Source organism: Lagopus muta, chromosome 2 (assembly GCF_023343835.1).
Source record: "Lagopus muta isolate bLagMut1 chromosome 2, bLagMut1 primary, whole genome shotgun sequence".
NCBI lineage: Eukaryota > Metazoa > Chordata > Aves > Galliformes > Phasianidae > Lagopus > Lagopus muta.
Window position 1 is genome coordinate 94,702,874 of NC_064434.1, and position 11,260 is coordinate 94,714,133.

The following is an 11,260-nucleotide window of genomic DNA, read 5'->3' on the forward strand; positions in this document are numbered from 1 at the left end:
AGACAAATTAAGTCCATTATGACCATGCAAAACAAGCAGCGTTCTCCTTGCTCAATCTCAGCACCTTCACCTGACTTCTCCCAACTAAAGATGAAATTTCTTTCAAGAGGATCCTGTTCCTTCCTTCCGAGTTAAAAACAAGACCCCCTTAAAATGCTCCATTCTTACTTACCATCTGCTCAGAGAATCTTTCTCTTCCACTTCATCATGAGATCACACCATAAGGTGTTGAAAAAGTAGAATTTTTTTCTCCGATCCAGAGCTGTCATTCCCTGCGACACTCACACAAATCCCAAGCATTGATGGCACAGGCAATGAAATCAGCAGCAATGTGTTCAACTGAAAGACCCACCAGGCTCATACACACACCTAGATTTGGAAGGCTGTGGATTTGGAATGTCTGTGGAACACCCACATTTGCAGAACAAAGACAGGTTTTCCAGACTTGATCCATTTGCTGTAAAACCACTGACGGATGTCTCGTATCAGTTATTCGCTCAACACCAATAACTTTCCCATTATTTTAGTGCTAGACTATTCTCAAGTTAAGGCTATTGGTATAAGTGTTATATCACGTGCCTTTTCAAAGCAGGTATCCTCAACTGCCCCACAAACTAATGAATTTAAGGAAACACTTTAGCCAGTTGCCTTAAGAGAGGATCTGGGCACAGATCCTCTCCACCTGCTGACTCAATAGCATGTATCCTGATCAGATGTCACTCATGTTTGCCCTGGTTAACACATAGCCAGACTACAGTTCCACCTTCCCTCCAGCCAAGCTTGCTGCCACTGACTATCCTCCAGGCTTTTCTGTGCCTGTAACTGTTTGCAAACAGAAGCTATGATGGACCAAGCACAGGTGCTGAAGCAGCTGTTCCATCAGCTCTAGTGGAGATAATTCAGGTTATAAATGAAGTAGGCCATACTATTGCTCAAACTGGAAGTCCTTGGGATACCTACTCAGAGCTTTCATCTTCAAAACACTACAGAACTAAAGATACAGTAGGATAACCTGTAAAGACAATGCCAGAGGAAGTCAGTGTTTCCCAAACACCTCCATTGCAATACAAGAGACATCAGAATGGCTAATTCTTACGTGGCACAGCTGCATAAACAGATGGAGCTTTGCAATACAGCAGCTGACAGGAGCAGAATTCCAGCAGAAACTGATCACACACTTCACGGAAGTTCTGGTTAACCTTCCCAAAAGATAGCATTGCAAGCTACAGCATTTTCAAAGTCCAAACACTTCTTCAGTCAAAACAGCTAAACACTTTCACCAAACTTACTCCTGCTGTAATTAGACCCTGCATTTCTTCTCATCCCATCATTTAGGCATGGGAGATTAGCTGATAAATAAACAAACTCTCCCTCCAAGACACCAGGCGCTCATATAAAGGCAACCACACACAGCAGCAACGATGAATTGAGTTTTAATGTTTACAGTAGTCACTTCACAGGGACACCAACTTTATCCTAAATTCTGACACTGGAGTTGCTTTATTGGGAAAGCTGTGAGAAGACAAACAGCTACTCCAAAATATAACTACAAAGAGGAAAAATAAAGTTGAGATCATACTGTGCTTTATAGGAAGATTACATAGTTTTACTTGCATAGCACAAGCATACAGAAGTATGAGTTAACAGGCAGTGATACAACCCATCTCAATTCACGTTATTGCTTCTTTCTTCATCTGAGTAACTGGTTGCTGGTCACCGCTGGAGCCAAGAGAGGCTTACTGGCAGGTACTTTTCAGTAGTTTAATTTGGTTTAGCCAAGGAATATTGTACACTACAAAGGTGCATGTGGTATTCTGAAGAGAGAGAAAAAGAAATCAATTATCATATTAAGAACATACAACAGTATCATTGTTCTACACAGATCTATTCCATTTTGAGATTCTTGACTATATGCCACTCTTGTGACTCTGGATTTGCACTTTCCCAGCAGTATGTTCTGGAACCCCAAACTTAGAACCTGCTCAGGATCATTTATCCCAAATGCTAACACAGAAGCCAAGCAGTCAACATTTCACAATATCAAGCTGCTTCCACACACTAATTCCCAGTGCTGCAGAGCTTTCAGCCCGGGTAATTCTCCAATATAAGCTTTGAGAGCAAAGGCAGGCAGGCCCACACAGCTAACCATTTGTTTGTGCTTGCCTGCCTAACAATGGCAGCTGTGTTGATGCACAGGCAAGCTTCCACCCATGTGCTTAGTGGATCATTCCTGTGCAGTGTCAGTTCTCATGCAGGCACAAGGAACATGCACAGAGAAGTACAGCCTATTACCAATCAACACCAGTAATGAAATAACAGGCAAGAACTAGACACTGACCAAAGACAGACAGACAATTTGGTGTTAACTTGAAAAGCTAGATTAGTTCTTAAGAAATCTGCATGTAGCATGATACAGTAAATCTAGAGAACCAAGGTAATCCAGTTGCCATCAGTGCTTAGCCCAAACAAAGATTCACAGAGATAGGACTGTCTCAAAAGAGGACTGAGTTGAGCTTGTTCACAGGTGTACAGGAGGAGCTGAGAAGGGTATGAGAACTTAATGCACCAAACTGATAACCAGGAGACCCCTAAGCAATCCCTTCTTAGCAAAGTTTCCTCTGCATATCCCACATGCACTCATAAGATTGAGGCACATGTACTCCTATTGTGCACCACAGCCTGAACTCTCCACTTAAGCATGCTGCAATGTCTCCCTTCCTCTGTGAGCATTATCTGGCAAGACAAGTTCTGCAAGGACAGCATCTTGCACAGTCTAAAGGCACGATGCATCTCATCTTATTAGAAGCAGACAGGTGATGCTGCCCACCTTCCCAGAGGGAAGGGGGCATTAGGAACCCAGGAAGCAGCATATCCTGCTTAGAGCCTACCTTAGCCATCTCAGGCTCATCGTGGAATTCGCAGCTCTGGAGATCAGCTGATGACTTGGGGCAAGTTGTCCGACCAATCTCAACCTCCAGGATGTACTTGATTCCAGACACGAGCTGCAACAAGATCACAGGCAGTAGCAGTTTTATTTGCAGCACATACCTAGGAGCTTTCTAAAAAGAAGAACCTTACGGGAAAGAAGCACAACCAGCCAAAAAGTACAGAGCAGGCAGTGTGTGGCAACCTCCACAGAAAACACACTAGGCATCCCTTACCAAACAGGAAGCAAGATCCAAGTAAACAAACTAGTGCAGCTTCCTTAACCAGTAAACAAAGCTGCATTAGCTCATAAGGCAACATTAGCATTCAGAGCCGTATGCCCCAAGCTTTCATCCACCTCCTGCAGCAGAACAGCCCGCATTAACCTCAGAAATCCCAACTCCCGTAGCACTCACGCACACAGAGGCAGGCCGCCCCGCACCCACCTGCCGCTTGGCGCTGATGACCCGCACCACCCGGCTGGAGTACTTGTCATTGCTGGCCTTGTTGTACTCGGCCATGGCAAACTGCAGGGCCCGCTGCAGGCCCTCGTCGTTCTCATCCACGGGCACGGGAGCCCCCAGGAGCCGGGGGCGTTCCTCGCTGCCCAGGACAGCTCCGGCGAGCATTAGGGCCGCGGCCAGCAGCACCACACAGCCCCGACCTCCCGCCATGGCTCCGCACTCCGCGCCGCGCTCCACCGCCGCCCTTTTAAGGCCTGAGGAGCGAGATGGGCGGCGGCTTCGGCCCACACGCCCCGCCCCGCCCCTCCCGGCCGGGCAGGGCAGGACGGGCGGAGGGTGGAACTCGGCAAGGCCGGGAAGCCGGACGGTTTAGCGAGGCAACAAGTAACACCCGCGGTGACGGCAGTAAAGAGTACGCGAGGGAACGTCGTGCCTGAGAATGCTAGAATCCCAGCCCTCGCACGGTGGGCTTTCAGGCTGCAGTCAGGGTGCGCTCACGCAGACAGGCCGCGGGTGGGGGCTGGCACGGCAGGGCTGCGGCTGCCCGTCCGGGATTACACCACCCACAGCCCTCTCTGTGGATCCGGATGGAGGAGGCTGCTTCCCACATGGGTCCGGGAACTTGGAGGCTTTTCCAGGCTCTGCCTCCACGTGATTTATTCTAGCGCTTATTTTCCCTTACTGTAGAGAGGTGGCAACTAAACCACAGAGCATTTTAGGTTACTAATTTGGCTTTTAGTACAAAACACCGTGTGTCATTTCCTATATCTGCCTCCACAGCATTGGTGTTTCCTCATCTACATTAATTGCTCAAGGTCAGAGGGGTATCAGTGGCAAGGTTGGCTTCCCAGACAGATGGCTTAACTTCTAGTTTCATCTCATAACCACAAGGTCTTTTTCTCCTGTCAGGAACCCTAAGTTAGGCAAGACAGGACCTAATATAGCACTACATAGCTAGCATAAGTGAGATTTAAGGCCTTGTGCAGTTATTAGGTCAAGAGAGCGTGACATTTTATGCCTGAATATTCTCAACACCTCTCATAATGAGAAGGAAAGGGTTTGTGGACTGACTGGAAAGGCTGTTTGTAGCCTGCTGAGTGCCAGCAATATCCAGCATGAAAACCGTCAGAGGAAACTCCCCTGCAGTTGGCAACAAGATGTGCAACTAATACTGCAACCAGAGGACATTATGATAGCTTTTACTGGTAAGAGAAAGACATGAGCACCACTGCAGCATCAGGTGCTGCCTGTGACACAGGAGGAAATATCAGTGCTGTTGGGATTGAGGGAGCTTTGGCTACTTCTTCAGAGCCAGTCTGAGCTGATGCTGGGCAGAAAAGGCTTTACAGTTGCCCTTCATGTATCTGAGGGCAAAAGCGGGGAGAAATAGCCCTTGTTAAGAGCTAAATACTTTGCCTGCAGTCCAGGCAAACAAGTCACCTCACTGGAGATAAGATAAAACAAGCCGTAATTGGCCTGCGTCCTCCTGAGTTATAGAAGCACACGCTTCAGTGCAGAGCTGCCTACCCAGGACCACATTCAGGTGACTTTTGAAGAACTCAGAAGAGGAGCCTCCACAACTCCACTGGATAGCCTGTGACAATGCAGTGGCACCCAGACAGCACAGAAGGACTTCCTGATGGTCAGGAGGAACCTGCTGTGTTCACCTGGCCCTCCAGCGCTCACCTAGAATTCCAGTTTCTTCTCAGATGCTAATCTGTCACTGGCCCAATTTATAATTGACCCCACAAAGCCACTCCAAGAGAAAAGACTGAGGAAGTAGAGGAGGCTTGCATCAGTTATGTTGAGGGATGGTGACACCTTTCATAAGGGAAGGGCTTGTTGCCCTCCTTAGGCAGGTAATCATTCACATATAATGGAGGAGGTTCAACACTGAGGGTGACCATTTCACCCCCAGAAAGACCACAGTCTGGGCACAGGTGATGAAGAGTCTCTGTCTTGAGTTTTAGGGAGCAGAGCCTTCAGCTTGGGTTTCGTTTCTCCCAGAGAAGCTCCTTAAGAATTGCTCCTCATACTGGGGGATTGGCTCCGTGGCACTTCAGACAAGTACCTGCAGCTTCCCAAAACTGCACCCGAAACAAAGGAACATCTGAGGAGTGGCTGTCAACCCTTCCCCACTCTACATACAGGTTTCCAGAAACACTTTGCCCTCCTGCTCACATCACCAACTTTTGAACTTAAAGGATCACAAGTGGTTTGAAAGGGAGAAAAATCTCAAATACCAATCTCAGAATTCCTTCTTCTTCGCTCATCCTTCCACATTCCTTCACCCATCCACAGAAAACTGAGGTATATCTGGAGATTTGGTGATTGTCTGAATAGCTTTTTAACTGCTTGAAGGGTGTTGCCTGTTGGTCAACATCGTTGTCCTCTTCCTTAGACATGGACACTATTCTCAGTTGAAGACACATAACTGCAGAAAGCAGAGCTGGTCTTTCATCAGCAGCATCAGAACATGTTTCTGTTTTGCCAGGATTTCTCTTTGCCCTCCTAACAGACACATCAATATTTATTCTGCAAAATAGTGGTTGCCAGAGTCCCTCTTTGACACAGTTGCTGCCTGGCTACACTGTGCAGAATGGCTGCACGGGAAACACCCTTTGGAGTCTGGGAGTTTCCAGCCAGGGCCAAAGGCTTTGTAGATAGCTGTTCTCTTGGCCTTTCCTCACATCTGAGCCAGAAGCAAGCTGCATCTGTTTACTGTTTTAGAACTTGAACTACAGAAATTTTGAGAGGAAGGAAAAAAAGGGGGGGGGGCAAAAAATGATGCTTTACAGCAGGTTAATAAAAGGAACCTGGTTCTCGAAATAAAACTGTATTGATCCTTTTGTTTCTGATGGGTGCAACTAATTGCTATATCACAAGCTTCTTCTTTTAATAAACAAAATAGAAATCCTCAAATAATCAGATGACCCAAGGACTTAGGTAATATGCCAAGCAGCATCAGACTCCTGACGTAATACTGGCAAAGTCCGTGAGACACTGTCAGTATTACCAGAAACAGAAACATAGTTTCAGTGTCTTCTTGTGTCAAGCCACACAGTTGGTTCAATATCGTTTGTGCAATATCTGATATATTTTCATCTATGTTTAGTTCCAATCAGGATTGATCAGCTTTTTAAGTCAGCAGGCAAATTCCTTTCTCCAAATAACTGCTACATTCCCTGTCATTGCTGTTAACAACTTCTCTCTTCAGTAGCTAACTGAAGAGCTCTGGGATACTGTGACATGTCTTTCAAAGTGCAATTAGACAAGGATGTTTGAAAAAGCAGCCCATCCTCTAATCAAGAATAACAGTTTCTCAACAAAACTGAACTCTGAATGACCCTCAGTAAAGAGTAATTACTGTGATAGAGGCAGGAAAAATAAGCATGACTGAACACTGAACATCTGGTTTAAATTTCTCATAACCAAGGGATCAGCAAAAAAAGTGCAGGCCAAGCCTATGCTGGGGCCAGACTTTTGGATCCCACTCAGTGGACCTGGAGCAGCGATAGGTGGGGTGCTGACATGGCTCCCCTTCTCCTTCTGTGCTGTGTAACCCACACAAGGGGATGGAAGGGAGGTGTTATATAAAAGGAGAGCTTTCAAAAACTGAAAGCTTCTTGTGCAAGATGGTCAGCAATTTATGAGACAGAGCTGAGAGTGATTCAGTGCCAAAAATAAAGCCACTGCTGTTGAAGAGTGTCCTGTGCTTATGGAGATGAGTCCATCCACACCTTTCCCACACCAACTGATATTCAGTGATACTGGGAGAGGTAAAGACCTCCTGCCTTCCTCAGAGACCATGGCCACTTCTGTCCACACCCTGCTTCTGCATTATTTTTTTTTTTTTTTTTTTTTTTTCAGATAGTAATGGAGGAAAATCCACACAAGGAAAATCATGGACCTATATTCTCTCTTAGTTTCCAAAGGTCATCTCTGAAATCTAGGCAGCCAACCTGAAGCCCCAAAGGAGCCAGAACCACAGTCACATCTTTTCTGCATCGACATTCCTTCACATGCTGACGAGCTCTCACCACAGACAGCCAAGGGTGGCTTTTCTGGATAGACTACAAGGCTGAGTAGACTTCATCTGGTAAATACTGTGTGCCAGGACAGGCTTCAAAAACATCTGAACATCTTTCAGTCCTCACAGTATAACTGGCTTAGAAAAGATTGAAGCTGCCATTTTCCACCAGCACATCCACAAGGCACAACCATGCTTTCTTTGCACAACAGCCTGGAAAGATCTAACTATTGTCTACTTCTACTAAGCCTAGCATGTTGTACCAAAAGCGTTTTTCAGGCAATCCAGTGGGAATAGACTTGCTAGAAAACATAGGCCTAGGTGTTCAATTCAATCAAAGGCACAGCCCTAGATTTCTCATGAACAGCAAGAAAAAAACACCAAAACATACAAACTTATTCAAACCAAACAGAAAGAAGCAAGCACACGTAGCACAAAGCCCTGTTCACTCATTGGCAGTCACTTTTATGAATGAAATGCTAAACATCTAGCAGGACTGATCTCAGTAAGATCAACAGTTGGCTCTGTCCCATGCTTCATCACCCTTCAGAGAGTGATTCCTAGGAGATGGAAGCAAGGTAGGGGAGTTACACACCTCTCTGCTGAGTCACTTCTCACATCATTTGAGAGTTGCATAGCATTGCATGATACGAATCCCTTTCCCATGTGCCAGTGCAGAAGATAATCTGCTTCTAAGAAATGGGTATTCGTCTACAAACATCTACTTTTGTGTTCACATGGAAGTTTTACAGCCAAGCAGTAAATAAAGTGATTGCCAGCAGAAAAGCTGCATTTAAGGTAACTCCAAGCAATCGCTATGGTCAGATTGTGCAAAAGAGGCAGTGAAGCCACACTTTTGGCAGTGAATGCTAATTAAAGGGCAGTACTGGTGTGTTCAGGATGCTAGCGAAAAATAAAAATACAAACAACACACCAGTATTCTTCTCCATACTGAGAAACGTGAATGAAAACGCTGGCACAGCGATTCAAAATAATCACAGATTTTGTCAAACTGATGTCTTTGGTCACTGCATTAGTCTATATCTGCTGAGAGTAATTCAGCCATTCTCTTTTCTTCTATATTTGTTCACCTCAGCCTGCAGGAGAAATAGCTTGCCTGCTTTAGATTTCTAATAAGTAGTTCACAGTGGATAATTTTTGCTTCCCAAGGAATCACTTGGTTCAGAGCTTACCAAGAAAATGAGTTCTCCCCAATCCAACCAAAAATATAAAGCACATGTTCAAGTTAAGCCTTCGAAGAGAACCAGTGACTTCACAGAGCTAGAAATAAGCCTAAAATTAAGTATGTTTGTACGCTGCACTGAAGCTGGCCCTCCAGCAGCCTGCTGGGTATGTTGTGCTGCCCACTCTCATCTCTTCTTAAAGCAGCAGGCTTTAATGTTGGAGTGATAGAGTTGGATGTTTCAATACAAATTTGCTTGTGGAGAAGCCAGACCATGAAAAAAGAGTATTTATTCATGTCAGCCACGGTCTGCACACAACAAAGGAACAACATATGGCAGAGAAGCCTGCAAAGACCACAGCTTGGGCTCTGAGGCTCCACAGGTCCCAGGGACACAAAAGAGGAATATTTCCTCTACGTCAGCATGGTGGCTGTGGGGAGCACTGCCAGGCTCTCCAGGAGAAGAGAGCCAAAACACCTCTGTCCTCTGTACAAATTGAATCACGCCTGGTCCTCCCTTGAAAACACTCATAGCGTCACTGCTGCTACACCCAAGGGCTTTAGGACGTACAACAAATGTGGGGATGCCATAAGCATTACATCACTTCTTAAATATACATAGGCACATTTCTGATGAAGGTCCTTTGTGGGGAGCAAGACTACAACTCCCTAATTCTTGCACAAATCCACAATTAAAGGGCCATCTAGAACCTGAATTTTGTGTAGGTTGACATGAGCTCCTTTGCCATGTTCCTTCCCAGCAGAGCCAACCAGCTGGGAGCCATACATCAGACTATGTTTGGAGCTTCTTTGTTTTTTGGAGGTTTTGTTTGTTTGGTTGATTTGGTTTGGTTGGAAGACACATCAGTGGTGTACAGCCTGACTATATTCACAGTTCCCTCTGCACTAGGTTTAAACTAGTTACAATTTCTGTTCACTCAGCACTTCTGAGCAGTAAATTTCCCCTGGTTAAGGCTTTTTTTTGGTATAGTGAAGCAAAACTCTGGTCACTGAAAGAAACATCTGAGAGCAGAGAACAGGCTGTTCTCAAGGCCGGCTTGCCAGCATAATGCCTGGCTGCTACTCATTAGAAAGGACTTAAGCCCCCTTCTACATTGTGCTTGTTGGATCTGAAACATTGGGAAGGGATGCATAGAATGTTTTAACAATGGCAAGAGAGAAACCTCTAGGAAGCCAGGGCAGCTTGCCAACAAAACAAGACAGTCACCCCATAGCACACAGACAATTGACCACAGAGATTTTCCCTAGAGAGGGAAGTGAGACTGCAAGCAACCCCAAAACTCACCCCAACAGTCAGCTGTACGTACACTGATCTATACATATGCATTCAGCAATCAGGTTTCAGTAAGCCCAGACACACCAGCAAAGACTCACATTCAGGGTAACGCTATTATTCAAGCAAGATGCTGGTTATTTGTGAGCCAGCCAGGCTGCTTCACATGGGCTGGCCACTGGTTTACTCAGTCGTCCAAGAGGGAGGGAGAAAGCCACGTCACTGCATGTCAGCAGCCTATGACACAGCTACAAGATGCCAACAGCACAATTTGAAAGACAAACTCTACAAGGGAGTGGGGAATAGCACAGAACCATTCTCAGCACCTCAGATGTCATGGTCTGTGAAGCTGCTCACAAACAAAACCACACAGAACTTTTGCCCAGCAATCTGCATAATGCCTACTACGAAAAAAGGGTCCTAACACAGCAGCTGGTTAGCTTAGAAGGATTTGTTTGACTGGGAGAAAATAAACTGTGTGAACATATCCCTTCTCAGTTTGCAAGCTGAATACTGATTAGGTTTTAATAAACACAACAGCAGGGCAGGGAGAAGGAAGCTTTAGTTTCATTGCAAGTTACTGAGGGGGTTCACTGCCCAGCAAAATCAACCTATCCCTGTAGAGGAAGATGATCCTGTATTCCTACAGGCAGTAGAAGCTGCAGGGCTGGCTTCTGTAGGAAGAGCTGCATGGATCAGGCCTTATTTAAAATCAGAATAGCTCAGCCACAACTAGCAGAGCCCAGTTCCAGCCTGGTTGATTACTTTGGCTTTCTCACAAACCTCAGTGCACAGACTTGACACGGTTTCAGTTCTTTGCTCAGCAAATGCCTGCCACTGAAATAATTAAGGTCAGAATTAAGGGGCTTTGGCATAGCTTTGCAAGGAAACATGCAGAGACCCACCACAGGTCTCCTGCATCGTCTATGGCACACTGCTAGTTTCTTGGCTATTAAGTCTTTCACAAGCATTCAGTAATAAATTAGGTAACATTTTCTTCATTCTTTACCACCCCAAAAATGTATTTCTTGAGCATGAAAGCTTTGTTTGTAAAACTCTATTAGAATGTTCATATTTTCAGAAAACCTTACAAAAGAATGTTCTTTAGCCTCCAGCCAAAGCCTCTTGCCAGTGAATCCTGTAGAATTACACTCCTAGAGGCACCAACTATAGAAATGACAGGTGAAAAGTGTCCACCCTTGTGATGGCATACATCAGTGAGTAATGTTGCTATGGCTCACGTTCCCAAGTTTGGTTAAATAATATGGAAATAAATACAGGGCCTTTTTCTTTTTTAAATGCTGCACTTAATTGTGGAGGATTTTGTCAATTGCTCTCAGCTTTGGCAATTTCTAACTTGTACG

The 11,260-nt window shown here is 45.4% G+C and overlaps 1 protein-coding gene across 1 annotated transcript; it reads right to left on the minus strand.

Moving 5' to 3' along the window:
• Nucleotides 1–1,417: 1,417 nt before the first annotated feature.
• LOC125690170 (cystatin) lies at nucleotides 1,418–3,680 on the minus strand. The gene is made up of 3 exons (XM_048938277.1): nucleotides 3,372–3,680; nucleotides 2,889–3,002; nucleotides 1,418–1,814 (listed from the first exon to the last, which is right to left on the minus strand). Exons 1-3 carry the CDS (start codon nucleotides 3,597–3,599, stop codon nucleotides 1,737–1,739), a joined length of 420 nt encoding a protein of 139 aa, XP_048794234.1. The 5' UTR covers nucleotides 3,600–3,680; the 3' UTR covers nucleotides 1,418–1,736.
• Between the last annotated feature and the right edge of the window lie 7,580 nt (nucleotides 3,681–11,260).